At 44.3% G+C, this 24,307-nt stretch overlaps 1 protein-coding gene across 3 annotated transcripts; it reads right to left on the bottom strand.

Annotated features, from left to right (window-relative positions):
* Positions 1-4,594: 4,594 nt before the first annotated feature.
* Positions 4,595-24,087, bottom strand: ENOPH1 (enolase-phosphatase 1). 3 transcript variants are annotated; one of them, XM_061583195.1, is made up of 6 exons: positions 23,189-24,087; positions 16,377-16,478; positions 10,940-11,142; positions 10,022-10,154; positions 7,580-7,703; positions 4,595-5,208 (listed from the first exon to the last, which is right to left on the bottom strand). In XM_061583195.1, exons 1-6 carry the CDS (start codon positions 23,270-23,272, stop codon positions 5,069-5,071), a joined length of 786 nt encoding a protein of 261 aa, XP_061439179.1. In that variant the 5' UTR covers positions 23,273-24,087; the 3' UTR covers positions 4,595-5,068. The 3 variants fall into 3 exon arrangements, with proteins under 3 accessions (XP_061439179.1, XP_061439180.1, XP_061439181.1); XM_061583196.1 differs by lacking the exon at positions 23,189-24,087 and adding an exon at positions 23,015-23,115; XM_061583197.1 differs by lacking the exon at positions 23,189-24,087 and adding an exon at positions 22,620-22,780.
* Positions 24,088-24,307: the final 220 nt, after the last annotated feature.

Consider the following 24,307-nt stretch of genomic DNA (forward strand, 5'->3'; position numbering starts at 1 on the left):
GGGGGTGCTTGTGGTATTTGTGTGTTTGGTGGCATTGGTGAGCAAAGTGAGTCAGGGGCTCTGCCCCCCCCGTTACATATATATACACACTCCCTCATTTGGGGTGGATGGAGCAGAAAAGTGGCAGCTTCATGCGTGGAGATGATGTTTCTTTATGTCAGAGGTGGGGAACCTTTCTTAGCCAGTGGGCCACATTCGCTTCTGGGCGCCCTTCCAGTGGTCACATGCTAGTGGTGGGCACAGCAACTAATGTAAATTTTACCTTCGTACAGTAGGCAAGCAAGAGGCATTACCAGAGTCCAAGGACTCAGCTTGGAGATGCAAAAACACTTGAGGGTGTGAAGCAAGACCAGTGAGGCGTGTGGCCAAGGCCAGTGAGAAGCGTGGCCTAGGCTAAGTCCCTAGGGCCAGTTAGAGAGGCTCAGAGGGCTTTATTTGGCCCCTGGGCCTGAGGCCTCTCTCTTTACACCCCTCCCCTGGTTTTATTTCTTGAATTTCCTAGCCAGCCCTGTCTCAAATATCTGGGGTAGATAACAAAAGTCAGAACAAACAAATGCCCCTGCCAGATGATGTGAAATGTCTCCATAGTTGCCCAATTAAAAAAAATCTGTTGTGTAGGTTAGGCCAAGAGTCGGAATGCAAGTGAATGGGCATGGGGCTCACTCAGGGAGGCGCAATGCAGAAGAGCAACAAAAATGAATGGGTAGAAGCAGCACTAAAAGGCCATGTAGTTAGGACAGCTGGGATTATGCAGTAAGCTTTAACGAGAAGGCTGGCGGAGTTTAGGTGGGCCAATGTAAGATTCAGCAACAAATAGTTAAGCTGTAGTTAATTTTGATCATGCATACTGTAATCCTTGCATTCATTCCCCCAAATTCATTCATGTATGAAGAGCAGTTAATTTCTGTTTTGTTTCATAAACTGAAATGCATTCACTGGCCTTCTGCTGCTATATTTAAAATAAATGTTTCCAAGCCGGTTAAAACCTCTTAGTTCTTGTTAGGTCACTCCCCTCTTGGCCACTGGGGCAAATTAATAACCTCACTTTCAGACTGTAGCTCCCATCATCCTTGACTGTTGGCCACGCTGGCTGGGGCTGATGGGAGCTGGAAGTCCAACATGTGGAGGGCCACAGGTTCCCCATCCTTGGTTTAATGTCCCCTTCATTAACATGCTTTGAAAGATTATCAGAGGTTGAATTTGCACTATCAGCAACATGTTAGCAAACTACTGACTTTTATTAGGCCCTTGCCAAACAGTAAAACCAAACCTTTATTTACCACAAGTGCACACTGCATGAACGACAACCAAAGTGAAGCCACTTCAGACAAGAGGGCCACATCTACAGGGCTTCCATTACGGCAACAGATTGGTTAAAAGGCAACACATTCACAAGGTAAAAAACATATTGACATTGAATAGATCTGCAATGTAGAAACATTTCCTATAGCCGCTCAAGGAGAAAACTTTATTGCTCAAATTGTTACATGTGAATTTCATTGGAAATCTTACTTTCCCAGCATGCAAAGACTGTGGAGAGAATATGGTCTTGGGGTGATAGGGTTCAGCCTCCAGATCATGTGCTCCTCTTCAAATACCTGAAGGGCTGTCCCATAGAAGAAGACATCCCACAACACTGCTGTGACATTTAATTTGTGGGGAGGGGAAAATCAGACAGGTCTGCTGGACTACAACTCCCATCATCCCTGACCATTGGAGATGCTGTCTGGGGCTGATGGGAGTAGTAGTCCAAAACATCTGGAGGATGCCAGATTGGAAAAAGCTGCTGTGGAGTGATGCTACATTGGGGCATTGTAGAACCTAAAATGGTGGCCTAGTGGCAGAAAAAACAATGTTTAAAGGATGCGTAGGATAGGTGTCAATGGTGGACCTTGTGGGGACTGCTGTGGACCCAGCAGCTTTCCAAAGGATGCCAGGCCTTGGCATCTGGACTTGCAAACAATGCTCTTAAGGATAGACAGGAAACCTGCAGGCCTCCAGATGTTTTTGGACTGCAGCTCCCATCATCCCTCATCATTGGCCATGCTGGCTGGGACTGATGGGAGCTGTAGTCCCATCAGTCTGGAGGGCCACAGGGTTAGCCACCCCTGCTTTTGAATTTCTGCCAGCCACTTCTCATAGGGGCCTTTCAGGAAAATTGGGTTTCTGCCAGATATATCAAGTATTCCTAACACACCTGTTATCACTAACTTCCCTTTTTCTCCCTTCCCTCCTCAGGAGAAGGAAGAATGAGCTAATGGCAGAAACTAGTTTCCTCCTTCCCATAGATGCAGGTTGGAAGATGCTAGCCTTCTAATCACATGCAACAAACGTGTCACTGGAAAGAGGCTTGTACAGTACTTAAATATCTTCATCAATACTTACTGCATTTTGGTCTCTGCATCTGACCTGAGTGTTCTGATGATCAGGCTGAAACGAAAACACACACTCGAGTCTAAGCACTCAACAGTTCTATCTATCAAGGGTTAAATACTTGGTTCCAATCAAGCCATTGACTTCCAGTGGTAACAATGCTCTTAGGGCATCATTCACCCATCATTATGTCTGATTTCATCGGCCAACGAGAACTAAATGGCCAGTAGGAGTCACTTTTGTTGCACCATGCTTTGCTGCGCAAATGTTTTGTGACTTTGTAAACAAAGTATGTGGGATTTTTAAAAAAGCTTGTTCTGAGGTAATTTGTGTAAGCAGAATTGTTAATTTATTCAGCAGCCACTGATATATACTCGGGCCTGGTAGCTGGGTTATACTGAACACTTTGACTTCCAAGTATGCTTAAGTTACCTCTAGCTGAAGATCTGCCGGAAGGGAAAGCAGTACAAACATACATGGGGGCTCACAGAGCACAACACAGCAATGAAAAGGCATGCTCAGGTCCTCTTAAAATTATTGCAAAAAATAACCTGTATTGTCTGTGTAATACAAGAAGCAAATGGCAGTTGTTACACACAAACATATAGCTACAATTCCCAATGTTCCTTGGGAAGAGGGATTATTAAACCATTGTGGGAATTGTAGTTCTGGAGAGGTATATAGGTCTCCTAACAAATCTCAGCACCCTTAACAAACTACACTTCCCAGAATTCTTTAGTGGAAGCCTTGACTACTTAAAGTGGTATATTACTGCTTTAAACGTATAGTGAGAATGTGGCCTCTTTTCTACATTTCTTCCCTCGTAAAACTCAGGGAGTTATACGTGGGTCTTCTAGGGCATTCAGGCCCTGGCCAGACCCAGATCTTAGCATCGGCAACACTGGTGCAACATGTGCTTTTAAGACCATGCCCTGGATTACAGTTGTTGCAATAGAACTTATTCCAAGCAAGGACATGGTTCCAATGTTGCTTGTTTGGAAAAAAACTTCTGTCTCTTAGCATCAGCCCCATCCATTGTGAATGGGGATATTTCCCTTCCACACAGAATGGAAGGGGGCAGGAGTAGCCTTGTAGGCCAGGAGCAACTGTTCTGCAAGGCATAGCTGTGGGCAATATCAGAGGTGATACACACTCCTATTCTGGAGACCAAAAACATAAAGACACTTTATAAAAAAAAAAAGGGGGGGGGGAAACCAATCTGAAGAAAGATCTTTTGGGAACTCAACTGTCTCAAAACAGTACAGGTAAGAGAAGTGACTGTTGTCACTGGTGCTTCGGTTACTAGCTGAACTGCAATGCACAAAGAACTCATTATGCTGCAGAGGAGAGATTGCATTTTCCCAGGATTGAGTTGCTGGGCAAGTGCAATTTCTCCCCAAATGTATATGCTAGCTGTGCAAACATTGTACAGATCTCTCAAAAAACACTGGCAGAGAAGGGGATTGCACCTTTCAGATGCAGAAAGCTTCCTCACCTGCAAAGGCCTCAAAAACTTTTAACTTTAGTCTGCAGGTCAGTTATTACAGTATTGCGTCCTCTCACTTCCTCACCTTCTCAGAGCAGAATAACTAGCAACACTTTTAAGCAGGGATGGAGGAAACTTTTTTTCAGCCCAAGGACTGCATTCCCTCATGAGCAACTTCTGGGGGCCACATGGCAGTGGTGGGTGTGGCCAGAGCCAAAAATGGGTGTGGCCAGAGCCAAAAGGGTGGAGTAACAGATGTGACCTTTACACAGTGTTACATGCCAGCACACAAAAGTCAATGGTTTCTAATCTCATACCATCTCTCCATCCTCTATTGAGACAAAAACATTAAGAGCCTGCTGAATCAGGCCAGTGGCCCTCTAGTCCACTATCCTTTTCTCACAGTGGCCAATGAGATGCCTATGGGAAGCCTGCAAGGAGGACCTGAGTGCAAGAGCACTCTCCCCTCTGGAAGTTTCCAGCTACTGGTGTGCGAGATGCATTATCGCAAGGCACATTCCAGCCAGGCAAAAGCACTAGAGGGGGGCACTAGGTGAGCAGAGCCAGCAGGAGGTGTGGCCTGAGAAGGGGGCATGGCCTGGGGAGACAGCCCCAAGGACTGAATAGAGAGGCCTGTGTTTGGCCTCCAGGCCTGATGTTCCTCACCCCAGCTTTTAAGGAACTGGTCTAATATTATATTTTACCTAGTGTCAACGAGAGAAACAACAGAACTGAAAAACGTACAAGACTTTTATTATTATTATTTGCAGGAGAGAATAAAGCTAAGGGAATGTGTGTTTGAGGTAAACATGCTGGGCGCAACCACTGAACAGATCTTCTACACAAGCCCTCTTGAGATGAATACCGGCTGTCCATGACTCTCGCACAGCTCCCATTCATACCAAGAGGGGCTTGCATAGGAGATCCTCATGGTGGGTTGTGCCCTCTGGGTCTTCCACGTGCAGTTCCAAAGTAATGGTGCTGATAGCTGCGGGTTTTGCGGCTGCTCAGTTTGAAACACACTCACAACCCCAGCGGATGCACCAACCATACCGGGCTCAAATTCTTGTCCTGAGAAGAAGGACATGGACCCCAATTTTTCAATTTCAAAATTCTGGTCACCAGCAAAAACTACCGCAAATTGTACAAGAAGAATGTTTGTCAGGTGTCGCTCCATCTTTTTCCCTTTAATCCTCTATCCAAATTTGCTTAAGTGGATGAAGGCAAGAACAGTTCGTTGAAAGAGGTTATGAGTCTGTAGTAAGATTTCTCATCGTCTGTCAGTCCTGCGTTGCCTGGCCGGACAACTATAGCCACGTGCATGTCAACTTCTTCTGCGGCATCTGCCTCTGAGGGGAAAAAGAGCAAGAGAGATCCATTAAACAGGATGAATGAAGACTACCTCCCCCCATCTATTACTCCAAGGCTGCCACCTATACCTCTCGTATTCTGGTGGTAGTGGTGAGCAACACCTTTCCTTAGGATATCTCGAGACCCATCTATGCACATAAATAAATCCTATAGTACAGGATTCCCATAACTGTACCATCTTAGACTGTAGACTGGAGGATGAAGGGATCACATGGTATTATTGTTGTTATTATTTATTTATTTATTAAATTTAAATCCCGCCCTTCCTCCCAGCAGGAGCCCAGGATAGCAAACAAAAACACTAAAAACACTCTGATACATCTTAAAAACAGACTTTAAAATATATTAAAACAAAGCATCTTTTAAAATATCTTTTTAAAAGGCTTTAAAAACATTTAAAAAACCAACAGACTGGGATAAGGTCTCTGCTTAAAAGGCTTGTTGAAAAAGGAAGGTCTTCAAAAGGCACTGAAAAGATAACTGAGATGGCGCCTGTCTAACGTTTAAGGGGAGCGAATTCCAAAGTGTCAGTCCCACAATACTAAAGGTCTGCTTGCTATGTTGTGTGGAACGGACTTCCTGGTAAGATAGTATCTGCAGGAGGCCCTCACCTTCAGAGTGCAGTGATCGACTGGGGATATAAGGGGTTTTGACATTTTTATCTCTCACAGAAAACTGCCATCTCAGGGTGATCATTCTAACCTAGCCTTCTGCCTGCTTTTGTTGAGCCAGATGTATTTGTTTTCTAAAATAAACACAAGGAATCATTAAAACATTAAATCCCCCTGCCTGCAGTTTTTTAAAAAAATATTTCCTTTTAATTAACATAATTTCTTATATAAGCAAGCAAATGACAGACCAAGAATATCAAACAGGCAAGTACATTAGCAATGAATAATTCGCTACCCATCACCCCCATGTTACCAAAGCCTCTGACAGGTGAGGCAGAACAGAGCCATCGTGACTAGCATCAGTTGACAGCCTTATCTCCCATTAATATGTCAAATCCTCTTTCAAAGCCTTCTAAATTGGTGGTCTTCATCTTGTGGGAGAGAACTTATTTGCACTTAAGGTTCCTACTTGGCACTAGACAAGCCACCGATCTGCTCCATTTCTCTCTTGCTCAGTATAAGAGAGGCACATGCTATTCAAACGGCATCAGAAGAGCCTGCTGGATCAGGCCAGTGGCCCATCTAGTCCAGCATCCTGTTCTGACAGTGGCCAACCAGATGCCCCAAAGGGAAGCCCACAAGTAGGACCTGAGCGCAAGAACACTCTCCCCTCCTGCAGTTTCCAGCAACTGGTATTCAGAAGCATATTTCCTCTGTGGAGGCAGAGCACAGCCATCATGGCGAGTAGCCATTGATAGCCGTATCCTTCATGTATTTGTCTACACGCGGGAGAGAGCTTTTTCAGTTGTTGCCCCCAAGCTTTGGAATACCCTACCCCAAGAAGTCCATTCTGCTCCCTCCCTGATGGTTTTCCGGAGACTTCTGAAAACGATCTTGTTCCGGAGAGTCTTTGGGAGGGACTGAAGGTAGAGCCTGACATTAATTTTATGCCTTCTATGTTAAATTTTACCCTTGTAGTCCCCTTTAGGACCACTCCTTATATATGTGTATATATATATATGTATATGTATATATTGTATTTTATGTATTTTAATTGTAGTGTATTTTATTGTTTTTGTGATTTTATTGTTTACAATTTTATTATGTACGTGTTTGATTTTATTTTTGTAAGCCGCCCTGAGTGCCCTATTATAGGGTAGAAGGGCGGGACAGAAATATTTTAAAATAAATAAATAAATACATAAATAATATTCTTTTAAAGCCATCCAAATCACTGCCTCGTCTGGGCATGAGTTCCAAAGTTTGACTACCTGTGAAGAAGTACTTTAGTCTGTCCTGAATCTTCCAACACTCAACTTCATTGGATGTCTACGAGTTCTAGTGTTATGGGAGAGGGAGAAAAACTTTCCTCTAGTCACTGTCTCCATGCTATGCATAATTTTATGCAGGTCACCTCTTACTTGCCTTTTTTTCTAAATTAAAAAGCCCCAAATGCTGCAACCTTTCCTCATAGGGGAGTCACACCATCTCCTTGATTATTTTGGTTGCCCTTTTCTGAACCTATTCAGTCTCAGCATAGGCTGGAAACCAGCAAGTTACACAAACAAGTTACCATGCAGGGTGACACCTGCACAGTTTCCTGCCCATTCTTTTTCATGGGTGGTGGAAGAGGTCTCTTCTGGCACCAATTGCTTTGCAGTTCACAGTGAACAACCGTTGGGCAGACCTGCTGGAATAACGAGAACAGTGAGACAGCAACAAACACCCACTCTCTTACCTCGAGTGACATCAGTCAAGAACAGGATGTTGTTTGTGGAACACCCAATGCTTGTGGCAATCCGCTGGTAACTCTCACTGTCCACTTTAGGGCCTATTTGGGTGTCAAAGTGGCCATCAAAGAGCTGGAAGATTGAAGAATGACTTTTTAATTTTTTTTTGAAAGGAGAGGTTTCCTTGTAGGAAGAAGCAACATCTAGAAATTAATGTTTTGTAAGCTATTCTGTCATTTTTGGATTTGCCTCTTTTGCTTCATTTCAATTATTTAATAATTATGTCTGCTTATTTATTAAAATATGTATAGACTGCACTTTCATAAAAAAATATAGCAAAGCGATACACAGCATAAAAAAATTACAATAAGGTCAGTAAAGACTGGTTGGTAAAAAGAAATTTACACTGCGAAGGTTTTAGAGGACATCTAAGAGAAGGCGGGAATGATTCTTGCTGAACCTCTACTAGCATGGAGTTCCACAGGGCAGGACCTGCCACACTAAAGGCTCGGTCCCTAGTAAAGGCCAGCAATATCTGTACTGCATTCCACAGTGTTGTTTAATCTAAATTGTTGAATTAGGTTAGCTTATTTGTATTGTTTTCTCTATGTGGTATGTATTCATTTTGCTATTGATATTATGATTATATAGAATTGTTTATAATATGATTTGAATTGTTACACTTCTTGTGCACTCGATATGTTATAAGCCACTTTGGGCACAATCTTCTGGGAAACTGGCATACGAATAAAGAGGATGATGAAATTAAGGATTTGAGGAACAATCGCCTGAAGCGCTAAGTAATTATGAAACAGGTGCGACATCAAGGCCACTTCCAATTGCTCTCACAATGTGGCCACCTCCACACACTGTATTTGCATGGAGGGACTGATTGAAAGGGATTTCTGGTGATCAGTGAGCAGAGCTTGCAGCCTTCACCCTTCATGGGAGACTTCAGGTTTGAGGAAGCCTCGACAAGGTGCCCCTGTCTGGTGGACGCCCTCCTCCACCAGTGAGCCGCCTCCCTCAGCAGCCTACCTCGTGGTGGCAGTAGCAGTGATGGGCAGAAACAGTACTCTAATCAGTGCCAGATGGTCCCCCAGTTGGGGTTTGGCAGCCACCATTTTAATTTCCCAAAATGCCCTGGAGTGATACTTTGTCAGGGCATTGTGGGAAGTTAAAATGGTAGCCCAGTTTCAGAAAAAATATATATATTTAATGGAGACCCAAGACGGGTCAGACATGGGCCCTGTTGGGGCATCAGCAGCTGCCCGAGGATGATAGGTGCTAATGCCAGGCCCGGTGAGACTTGAAGAATTACAATAACATGCCTCAAGGACGGTTTGAAGGCAGAGTTCTACTGCTGAAGCTAAGCGGGTTTGGCTCTTTTAAGCTGTCTGGATGGGAGGCTGCCTGGGAAACATTTATGTAAGCTGCTTTGCGCCCTTCAGGGCATAAGTAACAACAGCTAAAAATACAAGAGCAATTTATTAATACACATGTGATCACCCCCATTTTGCAAAATACAATCGAGGTTGCAGAGTCTTGGTTACTTTGATAAGACCCTTCTACAGTTTACATGTGGAGCAAAATGCAGTGGTAGAATGGCCTGTACCACCTGACACTGAGAGGGTATATGTACCATTTTAAAAAAGCTCTGTTTTAGGTTTTTTTTTTTACTGTATTTTGCATTATAGTTTTTGTGCTGTGCTGATCTTTATGCAAGCCACCTTGCATTCTTCAGTAAAACAGCAGAACACAAAGACATTTTCAATGTTTTCCAAGAAACAAGGTTAAAATGCATAGAAATGATCAGCCTGCTCTCTCTGCTGTGCTCTTATTCCACTTGCAAAGATTTGGGAACATTTTTGGAACATGGGGGAAAAAACCTCAGTTCTCCTATCTGCAATGTGAAGTGATACATTCCACTTCACTCTGTTCTTCCTGTAGACCAGGTCCTATTATACATTTCACTACATGCCTTCTTTGCTTTTGCCCACCTTATTGTCTCAAAATATGAATGAGTGCAATTCAACCACAGAGAACTAAACCATATACTCCCAAGCTACTCTTGGAGGACACCATGTGCTGCTTTGCTTTGCCTTAAGAACATAAGACCAGCTCTGATGGATCAGACCAGTGGCCCATCTAGTCCAGCACTCTGTTTTCACACTGGCCAACCAGATGCTTATGGGAATCCCACAAGCAGGGCATGAGTGCAACAGCCCTCTCCCCACTAGTGATTTCCAGCAACCAGCACTCAGAAGCATACTGCCTCCAACAGTGGAGGTAGAACATAGCCATCATAGCTAGTAGCCACCGATAGCCTTATGCTCCATGTTGTGAATGCAAAGGCCACTCTATTCCTGAGAGAAGCAGGAAGTGCTGCCATTTTGGGGAGGGCAAAGCTGGAAAGAAAAAGAAGATCAAACTTGAAATGTTGTACCTACCTCTGAAATATCACCTTCCGTAGAATTCATAAACAAGAGCTTTTGTGCCTCCACGCTCCCAGAAGAATAAATATAAACCTTCATCCCTGCTGCTCTCCATTTTCTAACTGCTGGAACCACATCCTCAAAGAACCTGCCATGGCGGGCAACAGCAGATCATGAGAAGGCAACCCAGAGAAACCTTGAAGATACAGTTAAAATGCTTTCCTCACTGATTACTAGATAATTGCATTCCAGAAGTGTGCAACAGGAAGATCAAGACCTGATTCTGCTAAGGACTGTGGCAATAAAAACTCGTGTTGCCAAATTATGGAAAGATGTGACAATATATAGAAAGGATAAGGAACCACACATCCGGGGGCCAAATGCAGTCCTCCAGGTCTTGCTATCTGGCCTTTGAGACTCTCTGCAGGCCACAGACCCTCTTGAGCTACAGTGTTTTTGCCTGGCTGGAAAGTGTCCTTCAACTTTGACAGTGCTTCTCACTTGCTTGGATTATGAAGTTTAGGTAACTTGTGAATCGCCTTTCATATATTATGTCCCAAAGCAACTTACAGACACATCCTTACAGCTAAAATAATTTTATTTTAAAAATCTGGGGCGGGGGGGAGGGAGAGACCAGGAAGGACTGTCAGCTCTGTTCAGTTCTGATATTCTAGACAAACTCCTCGGCTAAGAATTCTTTAATTTTCTGTGTATATACTCTGCAGCTGGCTTCAGTCAGTGGATTCAGGAGCTCTAAAACAATGCAGATCCCGCAAGCCAGAAGTCTGCCCGGTACTGAGGCCGAGAACCCATGTTTGCTGATTTAATGCACCGATCTACTCTGTGTGTGTGTTGGTGGGGAAGGGACAGGACAATGGTATACACAGTGGCCCCTTGTGTCATATACAGGATTCCTATAAGCCAGATACTCACTCTCCCTTCACACGGCCGTTTGCATACGCTGCCCTCCATATGTGCCCCTGGAGCTGTTTTAAAGCCATTGTCTTCCTGTCTAAAGACATCTGCCAGTGGACGTTGTCTACGACCGCCTGGATGACACGTTCAACCTCCTCTTCCCCGTCCCTGGTTTCCAATGGGATGGGCACAACTCCATCCATGCGGGAGTCCTCTTCAGCCTTTTGAAGGGGAGAGAAAACATGGTGGCACGATGCAGAAGCAATGCAGGAGGGTCCTAAGGATACTTCAGAGTGGCGAGCTTTCATTCTGGGCAATGGAAGCTTCAGATATCTATTTATCTATCTGAGGACAAGGCAGACTACAGATCGACACAAGGGATCTGTAAGGGACCCCTCATGCCCAGGGGACTGAACGTGGCCCTCCAAGTCACTCTATCCAGCCCTTGGGACTCTCCCTAAGTCAAACCCCTCCACAGCCCAGCTCTACCCTTTTTCGTGTTTTGCCTGGCTGCAATGTATCCTTGAATTATAAGGACGTCCTTTACTTGCCTGGATCATAGAATAGTAGAGTTGGAAGGGGCCTACAAGGCCATCAAGTCCAACCCCCTGCTCAATGCAGGAATCCAAATCAAAGCATTCCTGACAGATGGCTGTCCAGCTGCCTCTTGAATGCCTCCAGTGTCTAACAGGTCATCATTCCTTGTATTTTGGTTGCCTTCAAGGTCATTCATAATCAGTAGTGTGGTAGCAAGTGCAGGGTCCGTTTAAGATAGTCACAGCCATGTCACTTAACAGCTATGCCCCTTCTAAGATTATACAACCTTCTATGATTACAATCTGGCCAGATTTGAATATTGCTTTCTGCTTGTCTGTCCTTGTTAATGGCATCTCCCACAACAGACGTCCCTAGGACTTAATCAGCATGAAAGGGGAATGTGTTAGCTACTGAGAAGAGTGTTCTCAGTGGCAGACTCACCTACTTAACTCTGGCTCCAATCAGCAGGAAAGGACAAAGAAGCATGTTGGAAGACTCTTCTCATAGAATCGTAGAATAGTAGAGCTGGAAGGGGCCTATAAGGCCATCGAGTCCAACCCCCTGCTCAGTGCAGGAATCCAAATCAAAGCATTCCCAACAGATGGCTGTCCAGCTGCCTCTTGAAGGCCTCCAGTGTCGGAGAGCCCACTACCTCTCTAGGTAATTGGTTCCATTGTCGTATGGCTCTAACAGTTAGGAAGTTTTTCCTGATGTTCGGTCGAAATCTGGAGAGAGGTGTGTGTGTGTGTGTAGAAACCTCTGATTTCTGTATGGCTGGCACGTGGCCCACAGAAGGTTGTGTGCAAGGAAATGTGACCCTCAGACTGCGAAAAGGTGCTTTACCCTTGACTTAAATAAACAGCAGCAAGATAGGAAAATACCTGGAGCCCATTTCCACTGCCACACCCTGTTTGTTCAGGGCATCACTGAAATAAGGAGACTGCTAACAAGGAAAATCTTTACATATATTTATATTAAACATGCCAAGGTGTGGTCTGAAGGCAGATGGCGCAACCGCCTTGTTGAAGCTAAGCAGGTCTGGATTTGTTCAATGCCTGGATGGGAGACTGTCTGGAAAGACGGGACTACTGTGGACTGTCATGCATGTATGTTTTGCACAATGTCCACGCAGCAACTGCCTTATAAAAACACCCTCCCATATTATTTTCCCATTTAATCCAGATTTACCGTTTCTGCAGAAAATCCAATTAAGTAAATAAAACAAAAACAAAAGAACAGTAAATCTGGATTAAAATGGGAGGGGGGAGGAATATGGGATGGCATTCTGATGAGGAAGACGTGGATGCTGCACAAATCTTGCATGTATGAGCAGCCCTGAACCCACAATAAACTGGTGTGGAAGTGCCCACTATCTGTTCAGCCTTGAGTTCCATGATGGAAGAGATAAAGGCCATAAACAGGGTTCTGAAAATCAACTAATGCTACTTCTTCCCATAGCGCATAGCTAAACTATGGAATCCATTGCCACAGAAGGCAGTGATGGCCACCAACCTGGAAGGCTTTAAAAGAGGATTAGACAAACACATAACTATCAATGGCTACTAGCCACAATGGCTACGCTCTACCTGCACGGTCGGAGGCAGCATGTTTCTGAATACCAGTTGGTGGAAACCAGGGCTGTGGAGTCGGTACACCAAACCTTCGACTCCTCTATTTTTCTACTGTCTGACTCCGACTCCACCCAAAATTGCTTCCGACTCCACAGCCCTGGAAAGCACTGTAAATGTCTTTTTAAATTGGAAGCTCTCATAGGAGCATTTTTATCACTGCCTGAATATGCGCTGATCTTGGCATCACAGCATTTGTCTTCATCTGGGTCCTGTGTCATACACTGACACACAACATGTTTTCCATCTTGAGTTATGGTGAAATGCTCAAATACAGATGACTTCATGGGAAGCTTCTCTGACATTGTGAATTTATATTTTTAAAAAATTGTCAAACAAAATTTATTTTGAAGCTGGAGTCGGTACATTTCTACCGACTCCGACTCCACCCAAAATTGCTTCCCAGTCTGACTCTGACTCCACAGCCCTGCTGAAAATAACAGGAGGGGGAGAACACTCTTGTGCTCAGGTCCTGCTTGTGGGCTTCAAAGAGGCATCTGGTTGGCCACTGTGAGAACAGAATGCTGGACTAGACGGGCCACTGGCCTGATCCAGCAGGGCTCTTCCTATGTTCTCATGAAAAGGGTCCACATACTCTCTACCTCGAGTACCAACGCAAAGCATGTAGCTGCAGAAGGGTTTTGAATACGGTACATTCCTACCTTTTCTTCTTTCCCCTCCCACCTCCCTGCAGCAGCTTCTTAGCATTTCTGCTGATACGGGACCAGAAAGTAGGATTCTCTTATCTGCAATGTGGGCTTCATGAAGACTCTGCACAGATTAAAGAATCCTGAAAATATTCTTATGCATGCTAGAAGCAAACAGTGCCTTTAACCTGGTGTAACTAACATGGCTTTGCCAGCCAATGAAATCTGAATTATAATTCCACAGAGGATCTCAAAGAGGCAATCCTCAGAGCTGTCACAAACTCCTAGAGAGGTGGAAGAGCAATGGCCACTGCCGCAGCTAAAAGATGCTTGCAGTCAAAAGTGGAAGATTGAGTCATATGGATATGCCCCTTTCCCAGATGTTTAAGGTTAAGAAGAGCAGCCACTGCTGGGAAGCTAAACGTGTAGGAATGGGCCTTTCAGCTTTCCCATGGACCCATAACATGCTCCTAAATCAGAGATAGGGAACCTTAGGCCCAGGGGCTGAGTGTGGCCCACCTAGGCCTGCCTATCTGCTCCTCAGGATTCTCTCCAAGCCACACCCCCTACTCTCCAAGCCACACCCTTCACCTGCCCTGCTTTGCACCCTCCCTGAGAGTTTTTGCCAGAGTGGAATATGTCCTTGAACTCTGATAATGCTTCTTATTTCCCGGGATGGAGGATAGAGAAGGCTGTGTGGGTAAGTTAACATTTGCTCCTCTGCCCCCTTTTGCTTCTGGCCCTGCCCGCCACTGGTATGTGGCTATAAAGGGAATTGACTTTGTTGTTGAATTTATATCCCAACTTTCCTCCAAGGAGCTCAAGGTGACATACAAACATGGTTCTCCCCTTCCCAATTCTATTATTCTGAGAACAACCTTGTGAGGTAGGTTAGCTGAGAGACCCTGATTGGCCCAGGGTCACTGGGTGAGCTTCATGGGTTGAGCGGGATTTGAATACTGATCTCCCAGGTCCCAGGCACACAGACTAGGCCACACTGGCTCTCCATGCAGTCCTCAGGCTGAAACCCCTGCCCACTCCACTAGAAAAGGGCTCAAGCCAAGCCAACGCTGGGGGTCTACTCTCAGCCTCCATCGCTTCTTGGGATTACTTCATGGAACTGGCAGTTGCCACAGGGCTGTGGAGTCGGTACGCCAAACCTTCGACTCCGACTCCTCTATTTTTCTACTGTCCGACTCCGACTTCTTCATAAATGGCAAATGTATATTAACCAGTAATAACAAATTTACTGCAGTAAAATGGTAGCACAAGGCATTTCATCACCACCACGTGAATCATCAGGCTAGATTGATAGAACATAAAATATATTTATTTGATTAAAATTTCTGAACAAGAAAACTTTCCTAAATTCCTATGAAAGTTTTTATTTTGAAGCCGGAGTCGGTACATTTCTACCGACTCCGACTCCGACCAAAATTGCTTTCGACTCCGACTCCACAGCCCTGGGTTGCCGGATTCTGATCTAGGCACGTGGTTTTTTTTACCACAGGGCCATCCTGCCTTCCCACTCTTTTAAACAAGAATAGGAAACCTGTGCCCCTTCAGAACTGCTGGCTGGGGCTGATCGGTGTTGGAGTCCACTAATGTCTGGAAGGCCACAGGTTCCCCATCCCTGCCTTAAATACTCTTATGCAGCCAGGTGCCTCAGCAGATGCTGCCGCAAAAAACCAAATCCTAAGCAGTGAAACTGAAGCAACGGGAAGCCAACCTCACAAGATGTTGCTCCCTTTCCCTTCCCCTCACACACTAATTCCTCACATAGCATGCCTCAGTCTCCCCCAGCCCAATGGCTCGGAGCCTCTGTTGTTCACATGAATGTAAGAACCTAAGAAGAGCCCAGCATCCTGCTTTGCAGGAACATCAGCCGGATGGCTCCAGTCAGCCTATAAGCAGGGCAGGATCAAAGACAATCCTCCTATCCTACTACTGTCCCTCCGTCAACTGGTATTCAGAGGTATACTGCCTCTAAATGTGGAGGTTCTATTGAGCTATCACGAGTAGTAGCCCCTCAGTAGGCCGATCCTCCAGGAATTTATCTAATCCTTATAAAACAAGATGCATTGTATTTATTTGTTTTATTTAGAGCATTTGTACTTGGCTCTTCGGCCAAAAATGCTCCCAGAGCAGGATACAACCAATGAATTGAAACAAGACAATCCCTGCTTGCAGGTTTACAATCTAAAAGAAATGACATAAAAGAAAACAAGCACAGAGGGGGAAGAAGGGAAAAAAAGCAAAGTCAGAGGCCAATTCTGCAAGTTGGATAGCAGAATGCCTCACACACCTCTCACATTCTACCTTCTGATATGACATATGAAAACATCCCGTAGTCCAGCCTTGTAAACAGCAACTTGTCAGCATTCCTACGGTGAATAAAATATCACTTCCAGATGATCAGGCTGGGAAGGTTTTGTAACCCGGGGCAACAGCTGTCCTTTCCAGCTACTGATGTGCCACAACTAACATAAGCATTTGTGAACAGTTACAATTAGTGAGGGCTAGTAACTTTGCGTGAACTTTTCAACGTAAGCCCAGAGAACTGCAAGACCTAAGAATTCTGTTGATGTGTAGACTGCAACAAGACAAGACTATAAGAAAAGGAAGACATGCCAGGTGCTTTACCTGTTTCCTCAAAAGGCCGACGTCTTCCTGGCACTCCTCTTCTTCCCAGTGTGCTCGCAGGTAATCTCGAATGTTGTTTTTGATGTAAGAAAAGAGAGTATCCTGGTGACACACAAAATGCATCACAAGTTCAGTGACATAATACATAAAACGCTCACCCAGCTACATGTTAATAAGGGCAAGCCCTACTCACCCCACTAAAAGATGAGGACGCCACAGGAGGCTTAATTACCCATTGCCCGAGAGAACAAAAAGGGTTTAGCCTGGTGCCTAAAGACTGACAAGGATGGTGACAGGTGCATCTGTCTGTGAAAAGCATTCAATGCACAGAGGGGAGGCCACCACTGAAAAGGCCCGTTCCCGTGTGGCCACCCTCCAGCCACCCTAATGACTGAATTATCCACTCCTAAGATCCCCCCCACACACAAAGACAGTATCCTTTGCATGAGATAGCTGTTGGTACCCCAAGGAATGGGTCCCTTCTAAGAGATCATTTTCCTTTTCCTCAGAGCGACACCCTCCTTCCCGGAAACCCTCCTTCTTATTGACAGCAGGGGAGCTATCATCCTCGGAGTGGGACACAGCTCTAGCATCCCCTAAAGCCACATCCACCAACCTCTCTGCCTCTCTTCAGTTTTTCCAGGTCAAGGAAATGAACTTCTTTCTGAAGAGCCAGGAGGTCACTGCACCGAGGACATGGACATACACAGGACAGACAGTACTTCACACAAGTGGTTGAAACAGTAACACTTCTTTGCAAGATTGTTTGCAATTAAAGCTGAACACCTTTTGTTAAAGCACAATGTGTCTTACAAGTTGAACCTATGCATTCATACCACCAAGTTCAATGGAGCTTACTCCCAGGAAACTATGCACAGGATTGAAGTCATGCTGATCCTAATACATTGGGTATTATGATATATACTGCTGCTCTTGGTGTATACATGTAAAAAAATAATGGATCTATACAGACCCCTGCATTTCTGGATTTTTCTTGCGAGCGTGCCTATGGGAGTTGTTATAAGGACAGCTGGCCAGGAGGGGTTGTAGATGCTATTATTGAGTATCAGAAAAGGCACCAATTTAAGGAACATCTATATCTGGCACAGGCAAATTATACAGAGGGGCAATGGACCTGCTAATTGACAAACGATGTGACTTTCAAGTCATGTGAGTAATGAAGTTTAAGGCTGGCTGCTTGAACTTTAAAAATCAACCAAGGAGAGGGAATTATTCTTTGAAAAACTCATGATCTTTCAAAATTATAAGGCTACTCTAGAAACGGAGGCCAACTTGGTTCAAAAGAACAAACTTCTCCTTCCAGGAGTTCTCATGGATAACAGCCCCTCTTTCCCCCTTGCCAAGCAACTCTTAAGGCCTATTCACACATTACACAGCAGCAAACCCAGGTTTGGCACTGAATCTCTCAACCGGTGCCAGAGATAATCCTGGCTCCCAAAACAAACATGAGTAGGATATAAAAGTCTGCAAATATATTAGGTTTCCTCTGAATTGTTGTTCCTACTTTATATTTTCAATCGAACCCTAAAACCTTATATATACACACATCTGAAAAACATAAAAGCCTGCTTCATGTGTTACTCATGCAAAGGGGGCTTCCTGCTGGCTGCAGCTATAACATCATGTGTGCCAACTAGCCCTGACCCTAACTTCCACATACTGGGGCCACATCCACACCATACATTTAAAGTAGTATCATGCCACTTTAAACAGCTGTGGCTTCCCCCAAGGAATCCCACGAACTGTAGTTTGTTAAGGGTGCTGAGAGTTATTAGAAGACCTCTATTTTTCTCAGGGAGCTACAATTCCCGGAGTGGTTTGATAATCAATCCCTCTTCCAAGACAACTCTGAGAATTGTAGCTCTGTGAGGGGAATAAGGGTCTCTAACAACTCAGAACCTTTTACAAAGATTGGAGGCTTCATTACGCTGGTCTGTGTGACATGTCTCAGGTTATACTTGCAATTATGGAACAAAGAAGGAATGACTAACCTCCCATTTTACCTAGATTTGCCTGCGGCCTTAAGAAAAACACACAACTTCTTTAAGCTGGAGAACAGAAGAGAAATATGGCAATCTTTGGATGCATACACACGATGCCTTTAAAATACATCCGAAGCACATTCCCTCTTCCTCCCCAAAAGAATTCTGGGTACTGTAGTTTGTTAAGGGTACTGAGAATTGTAGTTCTGTGAACTACACTTCCCAGGATTCTTGGGAGGGGGTGATGTGCTTTGAATGTGCTTTAAAGGTATAGTGTATATGCACCCTTTATATTAGCAAAGCTGGAGATTAATGTTAGGTAGCATTCAACAGGAGGGATCAAAACGCATCAGGTCTCAGGTGCACTTCTAAACACCAAAAAGAACATTCTCCTAACATAACAATAATTGTTCCCTCTGTGCGTTAAGGCGAAATGCAGTATGAGTAGGAACACTGAAGTTCAATGACCTAATTTTCTAAGTATCTGAAATGAGGGCTCTCAACACACATTTATGCAGCAGAAGTGAAAGCAGAAAAAGTAACAGTCCTAAATTCTTGTTAACATTATGAAATGTTTATTCTACTTTTTAAAAAGAAGAATGGCAGGGCTATAAAGCACTTTCAACCCCTTCAGAGATTTATTAATTTTTTTTAAAGATGTGGAAGCCCAGTCCTAAATGTCTTCAGTTAATGTTCATCAGCAACAGTATACTCAACTCTGTATAGAAAGAAGAGAAGAGAAAAGCAAAGTCTTGTGGCATCTTAAATACAGAGCTTGGAAAAGTTACTTTTTTGAACTACAACTCCCATCAGCCCTAGGCAACATGGCCACTGGATTAGGCTGATGGGAGCTGTAGTTCAAAAAAGTAACTTTTCCAAGCTCTGCTTAAATATAACAAATTTATTGTGAAATCAGCTTTTGCGGACTAGAGCCCACTGCAGGTGCATGAAGCCTTATCCTCAGTTGGCAAATTTATAAGAGTGGGTAAAGAAAAATAATGTAAGCAGTGAGGACAAAAGGCCATGAAATCCAACAGATACAGATGTGTCAAAAATGGTACTTGTATTTAATGGCCTTTTGCCCCTTCTATTTACATTGTTTTCTCTAGATGTGTCTGTCTGTCTATATATATTGACTAACTGACTCACACACACACACCCCTCTGACAACTGAAGATAATACTTAGGGTTGCCAGGTTTAGGGCCTGAGACTGATCCTGTATCTTTAGGAAAAGAGAAAGTCAGTCAAGTGCAGGTGCTCTTGCAACACTGTAATGGGAAAAAACACAAGGTAGAGTTCTACCCCCTGCACAAGTTTTCAAGATACAGAAGACCTCTTGGTTGCCAGGCCCGGCAGTATCATCAGCATCCTGTATATATCTATGAGGATACTCTAAGAAAGGAATAGGGAACCTGTGACCCTCCAGATGTTGCTGGACTACAACTCCCATCATCCCTGACCGTTGGCTATGCTGGCTAGGGCTCATGGAAGGTGGAGTCCAACAACATGAAAGTGTTGAAGAAGCTGAGAGCAATGACGTCAGGAGTCTGCACCAGCCTTTCCCAACCAGTGTGCCTCCAGATGTTGGTGGACCACAACTCCCATCAGCCTCAGCCAGCATTGCCAATGGTCAGGAAAGATGGGAATTGGGGTCCAACAACATCTGGAGGCACACTGGTTGGGAAAGGCTGGTCTAGACTAAGAGGCTAGACTCCTAGCAGCGGCACCCAAGGCGGAACGGTCAAAGCTGAGACACCAGACTAAGATGTATCCAAACTCAGGGGAAGGCAATGGCAAACCACCTCTGAATATCTCTTACCACAAAAACCCTATCAACATAGTATCCAAAATGCAACACGAGATAGTGCTGGAACACGAGACCCCCAGGTCAGAAGGCACTCACTGAGCTACTGGAGAAGAACAAAGGACAAGTACGAGTAGCGCTGTGACTAATGACACAACTGGGTCAAAACTGAAAGGAAGCCCAGAGGCTGATGCACACAGATGCGAAAGGAGAGTCCGGAGTTGTATGATGCACACAATAGGAACATGGAATGTGAGAAGCATGAACCAGGGAAAGCTAGAAATTGTCAAGCAAGAAATGGAAAGTATCAACATTATAATACTTGGCATGAGTGAATTAAAATGGACGGGAATGGGACATTTTCAATCAGGCAACTACAAAATATTTTATGCAGGAAATGAGAAATTAAGAAATGGGGTTGCTTTAATAGTGAGAAGTGATGTAGCAAAAGCAATTAGGATCTACAATGCAAGGTCTGAGTGAGTGATATCAATGAGATTAAATGGGAAACCTATGAACATAACCATCACCCAAGTCTATGCTCCAACGGCAAACATAGAAGAAGAGGAATTGGAAAAGATGTTATGCAGAAATACAGGAAGAAATTGATCACACACCAAAACAAGATGTTCTGATAATCCTGGGGGACTGGAATTCAAAAGTAGGGAACAGAGAAGAACTAGGAATTGGAAGAAAGAAATCACAAGGAACAGATGGCATACCAATAGAGTTGCTACAAGCTACTGAGACTGAATCTGTCCAAATTTTGACAAAAATTTGTCAACAAATATGGAAAACTAAACAATGGCCCACAGACTGGAATCGTTCAATATACATCCCAATTCCAAAGAAAGGGGATCCCAGGGAATGCAGCAATTATCAAACTATTGCCTTAACATCCCATGCAAGTAAAGTAATGCTCAAGATTCTACAACAAAGGCTCTTACCATATATGGAGCGAGAAATGCCAGATGTCTAAGCTGGATCTAGAGATCATATCGCAAACATACGTTGAATAATGGAAAGAACCAAGAAATGTCAGAAGAAAATCACTGTGTGCTTTATAGATTACAGCAAAGGTTTTGACTGTGTAGATCATGAAAAACTATGAAATGCTTTAAAAGAAATGGGGGTGCCACAGCATCTGATTGTCCTGACGCACAACCTATACTCTGCACAAGAGGCTACTGTAAGGACAGAATATGGAGAAACCGATTGGTTCCCAATTGGAAAGGGTGTGAGACAGGGGTGTATATTATCACCCTATTTATTTAATCTGTACGCAGAACATATCATACAGAAAGTGGGATTGGACCAAGATGAAGGAGGTGTGAAAATTGGAGGGAGAAGTATCAACAATTTAAGATAGGCAGACAATACCATACTACCAGCAGAAACCAGTAACGATTAGAAATGAATGCTGATGAAAGTTAAAGAGGAAAGCACAATGGAGACAATAGTCAAGAAATCAGAAGAAGGCTAGAACTGAGGAGGGCAGCTATGAGGGAACTAGAAAAGGTCCTCAATGCAAAGATGTATCCCTGAACACTAAAGTCAGGATCATTTAGACCATGGTATTCCTGATCTCTATGTATGGATGTGAAAGTTGGGCAATGAAAAAAGTGGATAAGAGAAAAATCAACTCATTTGAAATGTGGTGTTGGAGGAGAGCTTTGCGCATACGATGGACTAAGAAAAAGACAAATAATTAGAACAAATTAAACTAGAGCTATCACTATAAGCTAGAATGATGAAACTGAGGTTATCATACTTTGGACACATCATGAGAAGACATGATTCTCTACAAAAGACAATAATGCTGGGAAAAATAGAAGGGAGTGGAAAAAGAGGAAGGCCAAATAAGAGATGGATTGATTTAATACAGGACGCCACAGACCTGAACTTACAAGATCTGAACAGGGTGGTTCATGACAGATGCTATTGGAGGTTGTTGATTCATAGTCGACTTCAAGGCACATAACAACAACAGGTTCCCCATCCTGCTCTATGACAAATTCTATTATAAATACTTTGCAGACTGTTTGGACTAAATTACAGCACAAGCCTATGCATTTTTGCTTGGAACCAATTCCTGCTATGATCAATGAGGCCTACTCCCAAGTAAGCTTGTTTAGGATTGAAGCCTAAAACACACTTATCACACTTTTCAGGAGGTGGGAATCTCTTCTAAAGAGATGTACAGGATCATTTGTAGTCCCACAACTCAATGAAGCAAAAAGTTGCTAAAATGTCTTTCACTGCAAAAATTAAGCATGTCTGCTTAATTGGGTTGTGAATGGTTACAGACTCTAATACATCCCTAGCAAATATTCAGTGAATGGTGCTTAAAAAGCATGCTTACTTTAACCAGAAGATGCCCACAACTGAAAGGGATTATTAAAAACAACAACACACACACTGATAAAACTACTTACATTTAATTTCACATTCTCCCAAGATTAAGTCACAAAGTAGTGAAATCTCTTCCAGAAATAGCACTGGGTAACTCCACTAACATTTTACAGCAAATACTGTTTTACAGTAAGCCAGCACAATTACAGTGAAAAGTGGGGAGAGGCAGCCTGATCTCCCCATCGACAAATGCTGGTCCTACTAAAGATCCCATCAGAAGCTTTTCACCATAGAACAACGGAAGTCGGGATTCTGCTATTGTCAATTTAAAAAAAAGGTTACTGGAAAAAAGTGAGCTCCCAAGTTTCCCTAAACACGGGTGTTAAAAGTAATTTAGAGGAAATTCCTGTCATTCTTAAGCAAAGGAAAGTCAATGTGGAGAGACGCAGCCCAAGCCTACGCAAGCGTATTTGCTTACTCGAAGGGAAAGAAGCCTCCTCTGCACTCAAGGGAATTCCTGAGCGTCCGACAGCCCGATCCAGATGGGGAAAATAAACACTCCCCAAAAACTGTGTCAGGCGCGCACGCGCGCATCCAACGACCGGACCTTTTTGCCCGATCGGCTCCCTTCCCATCACCCCCAAGATCTCACCTTGACAAATGCAATAGGAGTTGTGGTGCCTTCTATATCCAACAGGAACACGCTGACTTCTGCGGGGACTGCGAAACCCACCATGTCCACCACCGGGCAATCGAGAGGAGGGCCTGCTAAGCGCGACGACACGACCCAGCTAGACGCGCGCACAGAGCCCAGAAAGCTGAAGAAATGCGGCGCAAAGGGAGGCGCCTGGACGTAGCACAAAACAGTCAAGAGAGGAGGGCAGCTAGGAGGCGAACCACGTGGCTAGAAGCGGAGTAGCCGCGACGGCGGCATCCGCATCCTTACAGCCCTATTGGCTGCCAGAAATGATCAGGAAGGCGGGATAGTCATAATACGAGGAGGAGATGGAAGCGGCTGGCGTGGTGCTTGTGCTCGGATACAGTCTTAGGTGCAATCCGACTGGGCGTGCAATTCTAGGCGTGCTTGCTCAGAAGTAAGCCCTATTGAGTTCAGTGGGGCTTACTTCCGGGTAAATGTGCGTACAGCTGCACCATGCGTGCACATCGCTGGGGAAGTAAATCCCACTGGGCTCAATGGGGTTTCCTCGCGTGTAAGGGCGCAGTGTAAAATACAAGGGTTGCAACCATGCACTTTTTCAGGGAGCTCGTGAGAAGCACGATGCCGATGATGCAAGAAGCTCTGCGGATCTCGGGAAGGCTGCCTTGTTGCTCCTTAGGGATGTAACGTCAGAATTCGGCGACTGATATTCTTGCAGTAATAATAATTACTGATAATAGGCAAGGCTTGGGTTTTGGGCTCTTTTGGCCATAGGTAACGCGTGCATGTGACCATCAGCCTCATTTCTCTAAGCAAAAGTAGTTCGAGCTATACCATTAAGTGACTTTTTGGAAACCTGCAATTAGACGCACCTCCAAACGACAGGGTTGTGTAATAACGTTGAGCGGCCATTTTCCTACTGTAGAGACGATGAAGGTAAGGGTGCATTTATCTGCGGCACAGAAACATCACTTCCTTGCAGATTTATTGGTAGGACAACCTATAAAAGGAGATTATAGACTGGTTCGCTAGTGGATACCACACAGATCACCGCTGGAATGGGAATAATAGCTGAAATGTGCCCTCACTTGCCTTGCTGCTTTTAGGCAGAGT

Source organism: Rhineura floridana, chromosome 9 (assembly GCF_030035675.1).
Source record: "Rhineura floridana isolate rRhiFlo1 chromosome 9, rRhiFlo1.hap2, whole genome shotgun sequence".
Taxonomy (NCBI): domain Eukaryota; kingdom Metazoa; phylum Chordata; class Lepidosauria; order Squamata; family Rhineuridae; genus Rhineura; species Rhineura floridana.